At 38.3% G+C, this 18,498-nt stretch overlaps 1 protein-coding gene across 4 annotated transcripts in view; it reads right to left on the reverse strand.

The window, feature by feature from the left end:
* Positions 1-2,662: 2,662 nt before the first annotated feature.
* Positions 2,663-18,498, reverse strand: part of tmc6b (transmembrane channel-like 6b) — a 28,316-nt gene continuing 12,480 nt past the window's right edge. For all 4 annotated transcript variants that reach the window (XM_026930612.3, XM_026930610.3, XM_053238065.1 and 1 more), the window contains exons 3-21: positions 17,680-17,801; positions 16,357-16,473; positions 14,935-15,096; positions 14,673-14,781; positions 13,638-13,722; positions 12,621-12,878; positions 11,475-11,653; positions 10,970-11,114; positions 10,680-10,835; positions 9,893-10,059; positions 8,351-8,435; positions 7,204-7,301; positions 6,978-7,073; positions 5,905-5,980; positions 4,835-4,968; positions 4,540-4,716; positions 4,341-4,419; positions 3,129-3,224; positions 2,663-3,006 (exon numbers count right to left, since the gene is read on the reverse strand). In XM_026930612.3, the coding sequence (XP_026786413.3) occupies positions 2,989-3,006; positions 3,129-3,224; positions 4,341-4,419; positions 4,540-4,716; positions 4,835-4,968; positions 5,905-5,980; positions 6,978-7,073; positions 7,204-7,301; positions 8,351-8,435; positions 9,893-10,059; positions 10,680-10,835; positions 10,970-11,114; positions 11,475-11,653; positions 12,621-12,878; positions 13,638-13,722; positions 14,673-14,781; positions 14,935-15,096; positions 16,357-16,473; positions 17,680-17,801 (2,359 nt within the window). In that variant the 3' untranslated portion in view covers positions 2,663-2,988. The remainder of the gene's footprint in view (positions 3,007-3,128; positions 3,225-4,340; positions 4,420-4,539; positions 4,717-4,834; positions 4,969-5,904; positions 5,981-6,977; positions 7,074-7,203; positions 7,302-8,350; positions 8,436-9,892; positions 10,060-10,679; positions 10,836-10,969; positions 11,115-11,474; positions 11,654-12,620; positions 12,879-13,637; positions 13,723-14,672; positions 14,782-14,934; positions 15,097-16,356; positions 16,474-17,679; positions 17,802-18,498) is intronic.

Below are 18,498 nucleotides of genomic sequence, written 5' to 3' on the forward strand. Positions count from 1 at the left end.
TTTGTAACCTTTTCCAGCCTGATGAGCATCAACAACTCTTTTTGAGAGGTCCTTAGAAATCTCCTTTGTTCGTGCCATGATACACTTCCACAAATACAGTCAGGTCAGGAAGTATTTGGACAATGACAGAGTTTTTGTGATTTTGCCTTTATACACTACCACAATGGATTTGAAATAAAACAAATCGAGATGTGATCGAAGTGTAGACTGTCAGCTTTATTTTAAGAGATCCCACAAAAATATGGCATTTACCATTAAGGAATTACAGCCATTTTAAGCAAAGTACTTCCATTTTCAGGGGCTCAAAGGTATTTGGACAATTGACTGACAAGAAGTTAATTGACCAGGTGTGGTCAGTTCCCTCGTTACTCGTTACAAATGAAGCAGATAAAAGGTCTGGAGTTGATATTGAGTTGGCATTTGGCAGCTGTTTGACTGGAGCTACCAATATGAAGTCCAAGGAGATCTCAATGCAAGTGAAGTGGCCATTAGGCTGATAAAACAACATAGATCTATGAGAGATAGCAAAAACCTTAGGTGGGGCCAAATCAACAGTTGGGTACATTCTTAAAAAGAAAGAAAGCACTTGTAAGCTCAACAACATCAAAAGGCCTGGAAGACCACGGAAGAGAACTAGTCTGATGTGACTGCTGACAGAAAAAGCAAGATGAATTCTGAGGTGTATAGGGCTATACTCTCTGCTCACATTCAGCCAAATGCTACAAAACTGATAGGACGCCGCTTCACAGTGCAGGTGGATAATGAGCCTAAACATACTGCGAAAGCAACTCAAGACTTTTTGAAGGCAAAGAAATGGAATATTCTTCAATGGCCAAGTCAGTCCCCTGATCTCAACCCAATAGCGCATGCTTTTCACTTACTGAAGACAAGACTGAAGGCAGAAAGACCCACAAACAAGCAGCAACTGAAGATGGCTGCAGTGAAGGCCTGGCAAAGTATCTTGTCCAAATACCTTTGAGCCCCTGAAAATGGAAGTACTTTGCTTAAAATTGCTGTAATTCCTAAATGGTAAATGCCATATTTTTGTGGAACCTCTTAAAATAAAGCTGAAAGTCTACACTTCGATCACATTTTGATTGTTTTATTTCAAAACCATTGTGGTGGTGTATAAAGGCAAAATCACAAAAACTCTGTCAATGTCCGAATACTTCTGGACCTGACTGTATGTGTTGTGAAGATCAGACTTCGATAAATCCCTCTTCTTTAAATAAAACAGGGCACTCACTCACACCTGATTGTGATTCCATTGATTGAAAACACCTGACTCTAATTTCACCTTCAAATTAATATTAATGCTAATCCTAACAGAATATTTATGCAGAAATAATAGAAACATCTAAAGGGTTCACAAACTTTCAAGCACCACTGTATGTATGCCAGCTCCATGTCGGTTGCACCTTCGTTAGTGGATGTTCGTGGACATCCACTTCTCGGTTGGTCTGCAACACTTCCAGTCTTTTTGAACTTGTTAAGTTTGGCAACAGTGTTGTGTGTGATGTGCTTGCCATGTTTCCTGTTAAAGTCTATTGCAACCTTGCAACAGCTTCCTGATCCAGCCATGAGAATGATTTCACTACATTCTTTTGTCAAAGGCATTCTTAATGACTATCTGAAAAAAATATATAATATAAACTAAGTATGAAAAATTTTGGAAGACAATTTGCTAAAAAAGTGTTAATTTCCCCTATGTATGGAGAAATTGGGGCACCCTGCTGACAGTTTTTGAGTATAACATTAATAACTCAATCATACTAGGTATGATAAATTTAATTGTGCGATTGTGATTTCCACCACTGTAACTAAATTAAGAAATCGCAGACCCCCTGGCTACACGTCACAGATCCCTGAGGGCCGGTTCCCACTGAGAGAACCACTGTTCTAGAGTGTTTTGAATGAAACATTTGACACAATTTATGACGACAATCACGATGACAGGGGAAGTTTTAAAGAGACACTAACAGACCTCGTCCATGTGTTTAACACCTCAAGATACTTTTAATCCTCCAGATAAGGTATGAAGGCTAGAATGTGAATAATCCCACTTGTCAAGTAAACTGGAGCTAAAATAATGGCTAAAATAATATCGGCCACATTGACATCATCCAAAAACTGCTAGTGCACTGAAACTATTTTAGAAAGTCGTAAATAAGCACTTTGTCATATTTAGAGCAATCTGCTGCCTGCAAGACAATTTCCAATTGCAATTTAAATACTGTCACCCTATTTTTGTGTTGACCGTGAGATTTAAATGTTTGGGAACTTCCGATCTTGAGCTGTGTCTCAGACTTACCTTATATGCAGACTTTACATTTTTTTTATTTATTTAAAACAGAGTAATACAAAAATCATACTATAAAATCATTTACTGTATAAAAAAAAACAAATGAGTCCAAAATTAAAATGGAAAATCCCTTTGTTCAGTGGTTCTTCCCCTCGATGTGTGAGTAGCGAGCTTGTACTTTGTGATGAGATATTGTAATAACCTCTATATTTTAAATACATATTAAATTCACCTTTTAGAATAAGATGACCATTACATAAATATTTTTTCACAGACTTGATTATAGAATTACATGCTTCCTCAGGTGCATATGTTGCATTTCATTTCGTGCTACAACATTTTCCTACCCTGCTCTCTCTCTTTTTTTTTTTTTTGAAAGTAAAAAGTTTTACTAGAAATATACTAGAAAACATTTCTAGAAATGTGCAAGTTTCTGCAAGATGAAACGGCTTGAAATTGAAAATATTAAAAAAAATTCCTTTAAGGAGCATTAAAATGCTTCTGTGCAGTCCAGTAAAAGCTTAAGTGCATCAATTGGTATGATCCCCTACACACCAAGCTGTAGGAATGCCTGTGGAGAACTTGCAGTGTTACTTCCATTAGCCCGTAATACAGCTCCAGGACAGCAGAGGGCTCCACTTGCAACTCTACACTTTTCACACCGAGATGCAGACAACTTGGAGAAGTCATGTGAAACTGGACTCCTGAAATGGAGAAATGTGATGAAAGTGGGAAAACCATTGCACTGGCTTCAGATAAGACTGCATTTGCAAGAATAAGTGTGCTTTGTGCATGTGTGTGGGAGAGAGGTGTGAGACAGGCTAACCTCTCTGGTTGCCCTGCTGCGACGCTGGGAATTTGGACGTTTCCGCTCGTGGATGTCTTGTAATCTAGTGATGAGAAACTTCTTGTCTTCCCCCTCCTGAACATGAGAACGTAATGTAATGAGCTTTTTTCAGGTGTCACACTTTCTACCCTAAATGAATTAAAGGAACGTTCTTGCCAATAATGAAACTTATACATTTTTTTCCTCACGCCAAATATAGTCGATAAGCCAAACCATGATTAATGTATGAAATTTTTTTTGTTTTGCACTGAAGCCAGGAAGCTAAAGTAGATAAGTAAAATGTGTATGTAATCCAGAATGCCTTCCATAAAAATACATCATTAAATCATCATGTCATTTAAATAAGTAAATAGCAGGAAGAGTCTGTATTTACAAAGACGTTCATAGTATTATCATTACCCCAAGGGTCCAGGGCATGGGTCATCAACTGGCAGACCACAGACTGCACACAGGCCCAGCAAAGTGTTTTAGTGAACTGAACAAAAAAAAAATACTGCAGCAGAGCTTTTCAATGTATGAAAAAACTGGCCGTAGTTCAGCGACTCCATTCTAAACACGACCCAGCTTGGCTTCTGTAGCAGATCATGTTTTGTGGCCAATCACATGCATTTATAAAAATTATTTAGCCGAAGGCAGCTCATCAGCCCAGAAGCTACCCACAGGGATAGAGACATTAGGTCACAAAAGGAAGACTTTTCACAGATGACAAAAAGATGACAACAAAAACAATGTTTAAAGACGAAATGAGAGAGAAATGTGCGTTTATTCTTCCTGCATTAAGTTCAAAACAGACGTCATATCCGTTCAGAGACTGGTGCTAATCAAACGTGGTAACATGAAACACCACTGTGAAATTCTTATTTGTAGTCATGAACTAATCAAGTTGTCTTGTTTAAAGCTGTAAACGTATCACTAATTGTTGAGCATTAAAAAGTAACTCATCATTCAGTAAGGTTAGTTGCTTATCCAGACATTTGTAAGAAAGGAATTTCATGAAACTGCACCTTCATAAATTTTAGTTCAGTGCCCATGGTTTAGGGGGTGGAATTATGCTAAAAAGTACAAAAAAAAAGTCCTTTTATCCAAAATGGGAATCCTTATAACAGGTTAATGTGTGTGGAAATAAATTGAGCTGATGCAGACCTCCACTACTTGTTAGCATTTTTAGAAAGGTTTTATTCACACACTTACATTTTCAATCTGTTCCTGTAGCAGCTCAATAATCTTCCTCTGTCCATCCACCACTTGGCTGTGGAAGTAGATTATTATTCTAGAGAAGAAGAAACACATAGGTATATTATATATATATATATATTTTCTTCTCATGCAACAGCAGGTTTATTTTGACTGAGGTTTGTGAAATGACAGAGGAAAGGGATGTGTGACTCACAGGAAGATTCCAGCAGCGAGAAACAGGAAGAAAGGATTCTCCACCAGATATGTATGAACCCAGGTGAGCCAGGTCAGATGGGGGTTATCATGGGCCAGCTTCTCCACCCACTTTTTACCTGCCTGAAACATGGTGTTGAGGCCACGGAACGGCCCACAGCTCTTTGATGGTGTTATCCTGCACCAAAGCAACATGCCGGAACATGTGAAAGAAAGGTGAAAGAAAAGAGGAGGAAGTTTAGGGATAATCACATTAGTACACAGAATCGCTATTTGTGAATGACTTGCGAACTCACGTCCACATGGTATAGGTGACGCACACCGATGCGCCCAGGAAGGAGGGGAAGCAGAGGAGGGTGATGAAGAAGGTGGTCATCTGACTCGCCCTCCATGGCTTTCTGGGAGCTTGACAGTTCATCATCAGACTCGTCTAGAGAATGTGAAATACTCAGCAGTGATTAAAAAAAAATAAAAAATCAAGACATGCTGAAACATGGCTGCTGGAATAGGAATCAGAGCCACGAGAACATTTTCACTTCCATTTTCTACTTTTAGTTGCCTAAAGTTTATCCATGTAAACTTTATGGATAAATATCCTTAATGTGAGAAGAGGGGATTGAATAAATAGAATAAAGTCTATTTGTGGAGTATGCGTACTGCATTTCCTCATATTTTAAGTAACATAACGAATAAAACACTACAGGGCATGCTGTTTTCGGAAAATAATCAATGGCAGGGTGGTGTGATGTCCCTCTTATGTCACAGCAATTTGCCTAGGCTAAACATTTTTTATTAATTATACAATGTCTACATTTTTATAAGTTTAGTGTTACATTTAATGTTGTGGAACACCCATGAAACAAATTTGTAACTGCTATAAATGATAACAGGAACTAATAGTCATTTCCTCACCAGCCTCTCTTTTTTTCTCTCTCAAAGTTAATAATAATAATAATAAAAAAAAATCCTGTCAGAGCTGCTGTTATAAAAAAATTAATTAAAAACCTACTCAACAATCATAATCAAGAATTCAACACAGCTATGGTATTATTATTTATAAATGTTTTACTTGCAGAAGATAATAAACAAAATATTATTATTTGGAGTGTGCACTGTGTAGGTTCTACAATACTGTTGTGCAAGACCCTGTGTAGTGACTATATATAGTGAATAGGTTGGATATTTTGGATTCGTTTTGGATATGGCCTAACTATGTGTTGGAGGGTCTAAACTTAAAAAGACACAAGTTGAAACTTTCACTAAGAAAGTTAAGTGAATGAAATGAAAAGTGTAGCTAAATATCAGAAATTCTACTGTAGTAAACCTCAAATGAATTAAAAAAAAAAAAACCAATCTCAAGCCTCACCTTTTTCATGTAGAAAAGCAGGAACAGCTTGATAACCTGCACTGCAGGCAGGAGGGGCGCAAACAACACTCCCAACCTGCACACAACCACACAACACATTAGCCTATTTCTAAACAACATAGTACATATTAATGCCATTTTCAGGCTGCGTGTCTGCAGTATGATGCTTATATTCAAAACAGAAGCCGGAGGTGTGTATGTGTCAATGTTCCAGGAACCACCCAGTGAGAACAACAAAGTTTCTGAATGACTTCCTGTCTGGTAACTGGTTTCTTCCTGAAGCATGTCGAAATGCAGCATTTCAGCAAAATAGAAGAGGATAAGACTTAAAATGGCATTGTATTTATTGTTTTCATTTGTTGTGTGAATATCTTAAGTATGTTAAAGCCTCTCTGAACATGCTTTGTAACCTAAGCAATTATCAAGATTAGATTCAAGAAACGTACATCTTTAACTTCAATTTAATTACAGCTACAAAAACTGTAAAGTTCAGAACAGTGAGCGTGTGTCAGATAATATAATGATGTCTCCCACGTACCGTAAACAACCTCGAATGAAATGAAACAGAGAACAGTAAGAAAATGAGAAAGAAAGAAAGTGAGAAAGCGGAAAATCTCCACAATGCTATTTACAAAAGTCATGAGTTAAAAACACCACAGTGATGTATTAGTGTTTTAGTAATATTTTAGTGGCAGAAATAGGAAAAGGTTGTAGTTTGTGTGCACCTGATTGCAGTTTTGCTATTTATGTCTTAAAAAGCTTCGCGGATTACCGTAGCATTGTGCTGAGTGGCAATACGCACCCCAGTGCTTACTATGGCATTTTGGACACACACTTTTTTGATGTGGCAGCAAAGGGCATGCCTTTAGAAGTGTGTGCAGAACACACATCCAGCATGATTTTGACACACTATTTGTGGAAAAATAATGGTTATGAGTTCCTGAAAAGATTCATGCAGTGGAAATATCTGTCTTTCTATCCCCAAACACATGCTAATTATTCAATCTTCCCATCTCAACTTATCACAATTTCACTAAGCATGGCATTATGGCATTATAGGATGTGTGATTTACCAAGCTAATGTCTGTCCGTATATGAGCTCGAGAACATTCCGGGCAATATCAAACACCGGCTTTCTTTCTTTCTTCAGAACCTTCTGCGAAAACAATCTAAAGGAGGAGAAGATGTAAACATGTCAGTTTAAGCAAAATGTTTTGCTGGAGTGTAAAATGTCGTGTTTTTTTTTTTTTATCGCTTATCATATCATGTTTAAGTGGTGCAGTATGGCAGAGAGCTCACCTCCACAGAAACTCTCCAAAGAAGGTATCGAGCATTGTGAAGATGAAGTCCATTAGCAGGAATCTATATAGTTCCTGCCCCACAAAACTCTCCCAGCACTGACAAGAACATAAAACAGCATAAACACACACACAATCATCAAGCGTCTGTGTTACAGGTTTATGATCATGGAGATACGTGTATAATGAAACATGTGGGGCTTCTGGCGAAACTTTGTGCCAGTGTTTGATCTTTCATGACCACCCTTTCCTATACAACAGGTTCTCATGGCAATTACAACACCCTGCCTGCATGTCTGCTGGACTTCTTTAATAAATATTAACAGTCTGGCTAATTTTGTCTCTATAATATGGCACGAATGCTAGGACGCTATTTGTTTATAGGCTCTATATAATTACTTTTTAATCAAATGTGTAGTTAGTGTTCCTACAAGCACCAAACAGTGGTGTGCACTGAGATCAGGATCTCATTGAACCCCACCAATAAGTCTTAGGAGCAGGACGTTGTTACTCCCATGCAGGCGAAAGCCTGTGCAGTGTCCGGGACAAGTAACATATAGAATATTACAGGTCATGCAGTTATAAGAAGAACATCAATAACGAGGTGATGTGCCCAACATTAAGCGTGGTTACTGTTATCACCCCAAAGTTGATTATTTTCCACATACATGTTGATTATTTGATTATTTCCAGAATTCCAGTATTCTGAAGTGTTTTACTGACACTAACACTGGAGACTCCTTCCAGAAATGCTAAATAACCTTTACCATATCAACAAATTAATGTTTTTCTTTGTTAAATAATGTTTATTATTCGTTTATTTTTTTATTTGCCTCAGATTGTGAGCAGTGTCCTCCATACAAGTCCCTGTGAATGAGCTGTTACTATAGAAACAATAATGTATTACGAGTGCATTAATATAAACCTCTGATCTGAATTACAGACAGAACTACTGTCAGAGCTGCTGTTGCAGAAAATTAATCAACATCAACTGAAGCACACTGTGTCAATTTATCACAATAACGATAAGATGTTGTCATATTTCCCACCTCTAATATATTACGTTTATCAAACCTAACTGCAGCTGAGTAAATGTGACTGAGACTGAGCTCTGTGCAGGATTTATAAACACCAAGTGAATCTCTCACCTGTGACTGCTTTTGGTCAGATGCCACTTGACCTAGCCAATGATGACACAAGACTCCAAGCACACTCACTTTCAGCATTAAATTCCTGGCAAAAAGAGACATAACATACATAAAAGAATATAATAAATAGATTATATTCTTCAAATTAACTGCTGTTTTCAGTAAACATTTTTCTATAAGTATGACTGATGTAAGCACTATACCAGGAATGCTAGCAAACATTCAGTTTTATTTCTAGCAGTGAGAATTCCCAATGATTGTATTGGTGTATTGGGAAGAAAACTTTGAATTCATGCTTCTGACATGGAAAGAGGCAACACTACACATTTGTTGGTCCAGTGATTAAAATTGCGAGAACACTGCTGCAGGGAAATATGGACAACAGGCATGAACTAGCAAATGACTGAGATTATCTGAGGCTAGCTAGAAAGTGTATGGTTTATGAGATGTGCTGTAACTTACTAAGAAAAGACTCCATGTGACTAAAATCACACTTAGCCTCAGCCTTAGACAAGACTTGCATGGGTTTTACCATAATGAGAAATGTCCACATTGTGTTGTAACTCACAAATCCCACAAATGTGGGCTGTTTATTTGAACCTACCATATGACAAACACTCACTGACCATTTTCAGGAACAGTTGAAGATTAACAAAGAAAACTGCTGGTCATTTTCCACTCTTCGACTGTCCAGTTTCTGTGAGCCTGTGCCCACTCTAGCCTTAGATTCCTGTTCTTGGTTGACAGCAGTGGAACCCGATGTGGCCTTCTGCTGTTGTAGCCCATTTACCTAAAGCTTCAACAGCCTTCCTGTCAGCTCAAACCAATCTGGCCATTTCTACCCGCAGAACTTAGGCTCACTGGATGTTTTTGGGTTTTCAAACTATTCAGTATAAACTCCAGAGAGTGCTATGTGTGAAAATCCTAAGAGATTTCTGAAATACTCAAACCAGATTGTCTGGCACCAACAACCATGCTACAGTCCAAGTGACTGAGATCACATTTTATTTCCGATTCTATTGTTTGATGTGAACATTAACTGACACGCTTGACCTGTATCTGCATGATTTAACACATTGCACTGCTGCCACATGATTGGCTGATTGGATAGCTACATGAATCAAGAGGGGTTCCCAATCAAATGGCTAGTGAGTGTATTTGCATAGAGCAGGATGGGTATTTTTGTATGCAAAATAGAAACAATACAAAATCATGAACTCTGCTAAAACACTGAAGCTGAGGTACAAACCTATGGTATAAAATACTAAATAATAAATGGTATACACCAGAATGCCCCTTTAAGTGGTTTTCAATACAATACCTTCTTCAAAAGTTTTGGAAACTCACCACCTGTCCAGCTCCAAACACATCACACAGGTGTGATCAGAGCAGAACCAGTTCAAGGACAGGCAGAGGTTCCACTAGGTTTTTAATTAAGCTTCTTGTTTGAAAAAATAAATAAATAAAGGAACCACCCTGATGAAGAATATACTAACTAGTATGTGAGAGCATAGTGTTTTTGCTGTAGCTCTGGAGGGCTACCTGAAAACGGCAACGTAGTTGCGTGTGCATGGCGACTCGTAATCTTCCATCCAGGCCACAACATTGAAGAAGCCGGGAAGGAGCAGGTTAATGGTAGACACAATCACAGGGAGCGCCAGCATGCTAGTTTCCTTCCGCAGGTCGTTATTGGTATTGTTTGCGTATATCTGCACATCATAAGAAAGAGACAAACAGATATAACAGCAGGAGACAGAATTGGAGAAAGCTCTCAAAACCTCTGCAAGTATCAGTTGTCACAAGCCTGCAGGGGCCAAACATGCACACACAGCTTTGGAATTCTGGGCCTGTTGTTGAGAATTTGCTCCCGCTGACTGTGAGAAATGTGACATTTACTGCTAATTTCTCAGAAAGCCAGACAAAGCAGACTGAAAAGGGGAATGACTGTAAAAACAAGGAAGCCAATTGAAATGACTTGAGATCAAGGAACAGGAAGTCAAGAGTTCAGTTAAAAGCCACAGTAAAACACATTGTGCATAACAGCAGTCTGTACATTTATTCAGCTTCTACCATTTCTTACTGGAATTGAAAAAAGAAGAACAGACCATGCCCACTGCAACAAGCAGCAAACTGGGAACAATATCAGTGAATTGTCGCTTGCTAGTATGAAGAGATTGAGCAAGCTAGGTTATGAATGGGCCAAGCTCACTAGCAAGCAAAAGTTAGTGATAATTTTATCATTTGGAAATTTGGACATGGAGTATTGAACAATCCCGATTCTACTCACTTGTGCCACACACAAATGTGTGTGAGACAGTGTGTTTCCCACCTTGTGCACATCCTTTGAGAAGTAGTACACGCCAAGGGAACACACTACAGTGCTCCCAATGCATATTATCCAAGCCAGCAACTGGATGGACAGAACTGACATACGCTGCCAGAACGAAGACTTCACCTTGTTACGGTTCACCTCTGCCACCAACTCCTGCACACACCATGCGGAGGGAGAGAGAGGTCTACATCAGGGATGTTTGTGTGTACGTATAGGATTTATTACAATGTAAATTATTTAGATCATTTATTTTTGATAAATGACATTGTGTGAATGAGGCTGCTTACTCTGAGCTGAGTGGTGATGTTTTCAGATTGCAGTCTAACAGAGGATTTCTTGCTGACTTTAAAATCCCAAGAACTGAAGACTTTTATGGCAAGCAGACCTTTGGACCGGTCAATCCGGAAACTCTGTCCAAAAGACTTGGACATACTGTAAACAGAGACATGTAAAGGCAATGTTGTCAGCTGTGTATTATTCTAACGAGGATGACATGCAGTCAAGCCTAGTAACTACTGTACTGTCATCATGGACTGATTAGATAAAGTGAACTGAAATGTAGATTTAATCTCACAAAATGCACTTCAAACAAAGCTTAAAGAAATAGTCCCAAAATTGACACGTACACAAATTTCTCCGAAATGTAGTCCATCAGTAAAGACATATTTATTGTTTAAAATTTGCTAGTTAAGTACAAATACACTTGCATGGTTTTTGACACTGAAGTAATAAATAAATAAATCTCTTTCCTTTCCCAAATTTGCACTTTAGTCTGTTTATGGTGAATCTGACCTGTACACGAGGATGATGCAGGTGATGAAGAATGCCATTCCAATGGTGAAGAAATAGGCCAGAGGCATGTTATAGGATAGATGAGTGCCACAGGAACCCTGATTTTCAACATGGCTGCAGTTCATGAAAGTATAATTACTGTAGTAGCCGTAATACATCAAGGAGTCCTTAAAATAACCCTGAGTGTGTGAATGTGTGAGAGAGAAATAAAGAGAGAAAAAGAACAGTAATTGGTACAAATTGGTAATGCTGCAGGATAATTCTGTAGTGCAATAACCCTCATGTTCTGTTTACTACTTGAGCCTTTGATTTTATAGTAATACAACTGTTAGATTTATTTAAAATAGGCCAAAATTATAATTATAAACAACAACATTGGGCTTTCGGGTGATTTTACACAGCAAAACTATATACCTTTCTACTTCTGCCTAAAAATTGAATACCAACCACTTAACTACCTTTTGGAGAGATGGGTAAAACATCATACCTTACAGCCTAACCAAAAAACTTCAGGCCATCAAAAGATAATTAGGTAGACATTTAGCATTTAGCAGATTACATTATAAAAGAAATAATGTCTTATACTACCCTCAAACAGTAATAACAATAGTAAAGTCTTTAGCTCTAAGCAAAAACACTTTAGGCCATGCTGAACAAAGCTAGCTATAGTAAATCTGACTTTAGTCTTATTTTTATGATATAAGCTAACTTTCTAACACTACGTAATAAGGGGACAATAGCAATTATAATAATAATTATAATAATATAAAAGGACCATGATGTCCTCTTTATGACACCAAGGCACCATATTGGCACATATATGGCATGAAAGACAGCCCTGTTCAGCAATATAAACAATGTAAGATGTGTGACAAATTAAAGGAAAAACCAACATAAAGTGTCTTAGTAAGGTATTGGGCCAACACGAGTTGCCAGAACAGCTTCAGTGGCATTGATTCTACAAGTCTCTGGAACTGTACTGGAGGATGAACACCATTCTTCCAAAAGATATTCCCTCAGCTGGTGTTTTCACTATGGAGGTGGAGAATGCTGTCTAAACTGTCTCTTAAAAATTTCCCAGGGGTCTTCAATTGGACTGAGATCTGTGAAGCATATGATTTACATTATGTTCATACTGAGTCTTACCGTCCCGGTGAGCACCTCGAGGCCGTATTGTACAGATGTGACTGAGGTTAGCACCGGAGGCTGCACGGCTTGGGGCACCACCAGGAAGAGCCCCATCACCATGAATAGGAAAACGTTAAAGAAGAACAGCTTCCTGAGGAAGACAAAGTAGGAGAGGACACCTGTCCCGAAGCGGCCACTCACTGTCTTCAGAGCCGTCTGCCATAACTGCAGTGAGGAGAGGAAGGACAGCCAGCTGTACCAGCTTTGTCTCAGAGCCTGATAAAGACATAGAGAGACAAGAGAAGTGAAAAATCATTTCCTTAAACTTCAACACTAATAGCAACATTATCAGCATTTCAGTTATAAATATTATAAGTTAAATACTGCAAAAAAATAAAAATAAGTTAATTATTAAACTTATTATCCTGAAATGATTATCCTGTCAGTAACATTAAAGTAAAAACACTGACAATTGCATTTTAAAGCATTGGGGTTTGGCAATAATGACTTAAACTTTAATACAGAGCTGCAATTTACACCAGATGCGAGTCATATGTTCATGTGGGCTGCTCATGCAGGATTTATTCCTGTGCTTTCTTGTGCTGGCTTAGTACATATCACATGCAAATGTCCATCATAACCATCAGATTATTATAAAATGTTTTTGTACTGTAAATGGTCAAATTCATTAATCCAGTGACATTTTCACTCCTAAGCTGAGTAGCACTGAACTTGTTATCAGACTTATCATAATTTAGTTGAGACAAGAATGTGCACTGCTGCTGTAGGTTTTTGCACATTAGATGAAATATTGGCATGTACTGTTCAGATTTTGGGCACAATATAGCATAAATATTTATACACCAATTCTATTCCAGTGTATATGCATGGAAGTCTGGGGTATCCATTCCAAATGCAGTGCTCTATTCTAGACTGCCACTAGCTCAGTCATGAGTGAGTGAATGAGTGAGAAGGCATTTCCATAAGGTGCTTTGCAGTACACAGATTGCACAGAGATTGGGAAGAGGGACTCACAATGAAAATACGGTCTTTGAGGTGGCTGCAGCAGGGGACTTGGTCGAGGTAGATAGAGCGGCCAGTTTTATTCAAGGCCAAACGTCTGTGTGAGAAAAAGACAGCATGATTACACACAGCACAGAGCAGCATATCCGCACAAACACCATCACATCACACAATACGAGTTACAGTGAGTGTGATACGTACTTTTAGATTAACATTTTCTTTGACATATTTCAACCAGTTCTTTTAAAACTCATTTACACTGTAAGTCCTGGCCAGTTGTTAGTGTAGTTAATAAACGTTTATGCGAAGAATGCTTTTATTCATTCTTCTTAAATAACCTCTACATCTGTACAATTCATCCCCTTAGAGATGGGACTACTTTTCAGAGGGAAGAAAATATGGTTATGTGTTATCAATGTTAAAGTTAAAGTAAAGTAATCACCTCCCTTTCTGCTTTAGCTGTATGGATCCGGGAAAAAAAAAAAAAACTGCATTGCTCCAGTATTGGAAAGTTTAATCAACTTTCTAACGTCTATTTCATCCAAAGGCATTTATTCTTAGAATGTAACAGCTTGAATTTGCATTATATAGCCTCATATTTCAACCATATTCTTGATAGAATTCAGCAACTACCTTTAGAGTTACATTATAGAGATATAAATCAGCAGGTTATTTTTAAAACAAAAAAGAAGAATGTGTGCTTCATGTGTTAACCACATATCAACTAGACAACCAGTAACGTTCTGTCCATTCTCAACAGACAACTGTAGTGTAATCCTGAAAGCAACGAAGCCATTATTTCTGTATTCACTTTTGTTTGCTTACTATGGTACAATATTATCTGTGCACGTGCTAGATAACATCTTCAGTCTAAATAGTGTTGACCATAAAACCTGCCTTCTAAGCACAGCATGAAACAGACTTTCTGTTCGTAGAACACATACCACAAAAATATTCAGTCATGTTCAGTACTGGCTCAGTATTATTTGGAATAAACAGGAGGGACAACAACAGATACGATGTGTTAGCATGTGTAGAAGTGTTTACCTGAGTTCACTCTTCTCTGTCAAGCTCAATGGAATAGCTTTCAGCATACGCACTCGATCACCCACAGACAGGTTCTGCAAGTTATTCACCAGCCGCTCCCTCTTATTCTCTGAGCGCGCGCACACACACACACACCATACAAATTATTCACATATTCTACTAATAACCGGCTGACCTTTCACATGCTTTATCTGTTACTGCTTCTTTGCAGACACACGCAGACACACACAGACAAACGCAAATACAAACAAGGTCTCCTCACCCTCCCGGTCAAAGTTCTCAGCATTGTTGTCAACACGATGGCCACAGATGCTGGGCCGGGCAGACCGGGAGAAAGAGCGGATGGAGGGTCGGCTCTGTCTGTGTCTGCACATCTGCATAGTGCGGGTATAATATTGAGAGAGGATTGCCCCTCGACTGCGTCCTGAGACAGAAAAAGACAAGAAGATAATAAAATGTGATTAGAATAAAATTCCATAGTGCCAAAAATTAGGATGCGTAGAATAAACTATGGTTTAGCACACACAGCAGGGCAAATCGGATTTTTTTTTTTTTTAACTGTGTCCAAATTACAAGCAACCAAACCAGATATTTGCACTGGTTGCTATAGTAACAATGCAACTTGTACTGAATAGTGAGTGTAGTAGGTGGGCAGGGTTAAGAGCGAGACCACACTCGGAGGAAAGTTTCTGGTGTGATTTAGAAGAATAATAATGAACACAGTACACCTGAGCCCCATTTCCCCATTTTATTTATGTGGTCTCTGTCTGTTTATTTGTCTCTGAGCAGTGAGCTGAAGATGAGTGTGTGGGTGGAGCAGAGTAGAAACTGAGCAGAATGAATGCTGAGAGCGCTGAACTGCTGCAGCTTTGTTTTGCAAAAAAGCTGCAAGTTTTATGATACAGTTTGTTTACTGTGCCAAGGGGCAAAAGCACATGTTTAAAAAAAAAAGAAAAAAAAAAAGAAGAAGAAAAAAAAAAAAAAAAAAACACCCTTTGTGCTCTTCTGCTGTGATCGCTGAAAAGCATACTGCTGACACTGTTGCAGTGAGGGGGTTAAAATTTAGATATTTCACAATGGGTTAATAGATCAAAGAAGTAAGGTTTGGGCATATTTTTGCTTACGTTGTCAGTGAAGACAGGCAACTAACAGACACAATATAAACAGCATGCAAAAAGAAGTTCAGATATAGTGTCAAACTTAGAACCTACTAAGCTCTTATAGTGAAAACAGAGAAAAAATTATTACAGATAATAGGATCAGCCAAGCACGATCAGCACATAGTTTCATAGGAGCTGATAATAATGTTACACTGATATAGAATTAGATATAGAAGACAGTGTTCATAGACCATGAACATTACTGCCTTTATGAACGTGTTGATTACAAGTCAGGTAGATCAGTCTAGTGACCACAGCAGAAAACATGCAATTTACACTGCTGCCTATTAAGTATAGCACTGACTACAAACTCCTGCTTATGACATTTAAAAGAATAGATTCCCTTACCCAAAATGTAGGTGATCAGCTAAGAAATGCTTGGTGTTGTATGTGATGTTTGCTTCTTTATTTCTGTACAGGTTACACTCTGCTGCTTTTAAACTCCAGGTTACAGTTATTGGATCTTTTCTTGTATTGTATTATAATCACTGACAACACAAACACATTAATAAGGCAGCACTAACCAATGGTGCGACTGGGCATTGAGGACAGAACTCTGAGAGTGGCTGAAGACCAGCGTTCATCCATCAAGGGTTCAGTCATCCCACCATACTCATCAACAGCAAAGGATGAAACATCATCTGAAACACATGCAGAGACATATGCCCATTACGGCACACACGCACATACACACAAAATCACCAGAACATATAGGACATAAAGGACATAATGTGTCTTTCTTTGTTTACTCTTTTAAAAGTAAAGCGCTTATGGCTTATTTGGGCTGCATTAGATTCACCTGGGGAGGTACTATCATTTAAGTGATTACTGATCTAAAATCTGTCACTTCAACCCAGTACAACAAATGTGAATGATGAAAATTCTTGAGCAAATTACTTTTTCTATTTGGCTGGACACAGAAATCCACCTATAATATTAGTTCTACCTAAATCACTATAAAATAATAACTTAAACTGGTAATGAACATGGAATAGACTTTCTTATTGTTATTGACGATTGCATCCATTGTGCAATTAGGCATCTGGCCTATCAAGTGAATCTGGGCTATCATTCGTAATCTGTGCAAATGAGACAGATCTGTCTAAACTAGCCAGTCAAATGTCTTACAATTGATCCTCTGGTAGAACTAATCCAGAAGAATGTAAACCATCTTGGACCAGTGTGGAATTGACTGTGAGTAGGGTATATTCTCCATAGGACAAGGTACATTAGCTCTTAGACCACAGCCCAAATGTGTACCCAGCAAAGTATTTCAGAGATCAAACTAAGCACTCAAAAAGTAATGCAACAGAACTGACCAATGTATGAAAATAAACTGGCTGTAGTTCAGTAACCTCAGGTTTTGTAAACACAAATACTTGTGACTTCTGGACCACATCCTCTATTGGTGCCAGTGTCACTAACATGCATTTATGTCAGTTATTTAGCTGAAGAAAAGAGTTTTCAGACTTCCGTAGAATTTTCATCATTTTTCCCGGTCTAGTCTGATTAGTAGGAAGTGACGACATACCAAAGTTGACTACGAAAATACCATTTTTAATGACAACTGGACAGAGAAGTATGTGTTTATTCTGTGTTTCAATCTCAAAATCTGTTCAGAGTCTGAGGTGCTAATCAAAAATGGTAACACAAAACAAGTGTGTCTTATTTATAGCGATAAACTAATCACTAATGATTAGTTACCATTAAAAAGATAACTGCTAAAGGTTCTGTTTTGTTATTTGCTTATGTAGCTGGACCTTCAAAAATTTTAGTGGAATACTCCTGTTATAGCAGTATGTGTCATGCAACTCTGTGTGTGTGCGTGTGTGTGTCTGTGTGTGTACCTCCGGTCTCTTCCGTTAGAGGGTACATCTCTATCGCCTCTGCATGGCTGTTTAGATCTTGACTCTGTTCCTCAATAAGCTGATTGAAAGAGTCATGAACCACATCCTCATCCGCAGGACTTCTAAAACATAAAACCACACAATCACGCACATAACAGGTGGTTAATATTGGCAAAATATCAACAAAATATCAATATCAATACTACCAGATGTTTCCATGATTGTGATACACAAGAGACCAATTGTTCCAGCTGCAGTGTACATGATATTAAGGAGCTGTTCGTCCTTTGCGTAAAGGGAAAAATTCTTCATGAGATAAATGGCAGTACAGGATGTGGTATTTATGTGCAAATCCACCAGAAGATTGTGGAATGAGTTGAGCACAAACTCGAGTGTTTGACCTGTCAGTTCCACCGAGTACATCATATGAGGAGCTAGGTTAGGGCCTCAGACTAAGTCAGCATTTTTAATAAAATGTCTTAAAACCCACTTTTATATTCTTGCTTTTAACAAAAGATTCAGAAACGAGGCCCTTTAGTGATAAGGGATCTGAGATCTGAGTGTGAAAACAATATCTTATCCATAGAGCATGGCTGTGTAAAATCTCTTGCAGTGAAACTAACTACAAAAGCTCACAGCTGAAGGGTGGTACCGAATAAACAACGGTGACACTTCTCTACAACGGAAAACAAAAACCAAAGGGACTGACTCGCACATGACGTGAGTAATCACATGTTCAGTGCTTCAGCTGTGACACAAACAAACAGCCAAAACAAAGGCTCTTGTCTCCTGTAGAGAGCAGACCCTCTAAAAGAAAGT

Source organism: Pangasianodon hypophthalmus, chromosome 11, assembly GCF_027358585.1.
Source record: "Pangasianodon hypophthalmus isolate fPanHyp1 chromosome 11, fPanHyp1.pri, whole genome shotgun sequence".
In the NCBI taxonomy this organism is placed as follows: Eukaryota; Metazoa; Chordata; class Actinopteri; order Siluriformes; family Pangasiidae; genus Pangasianodon; species Pangasianodon hypophthalmus.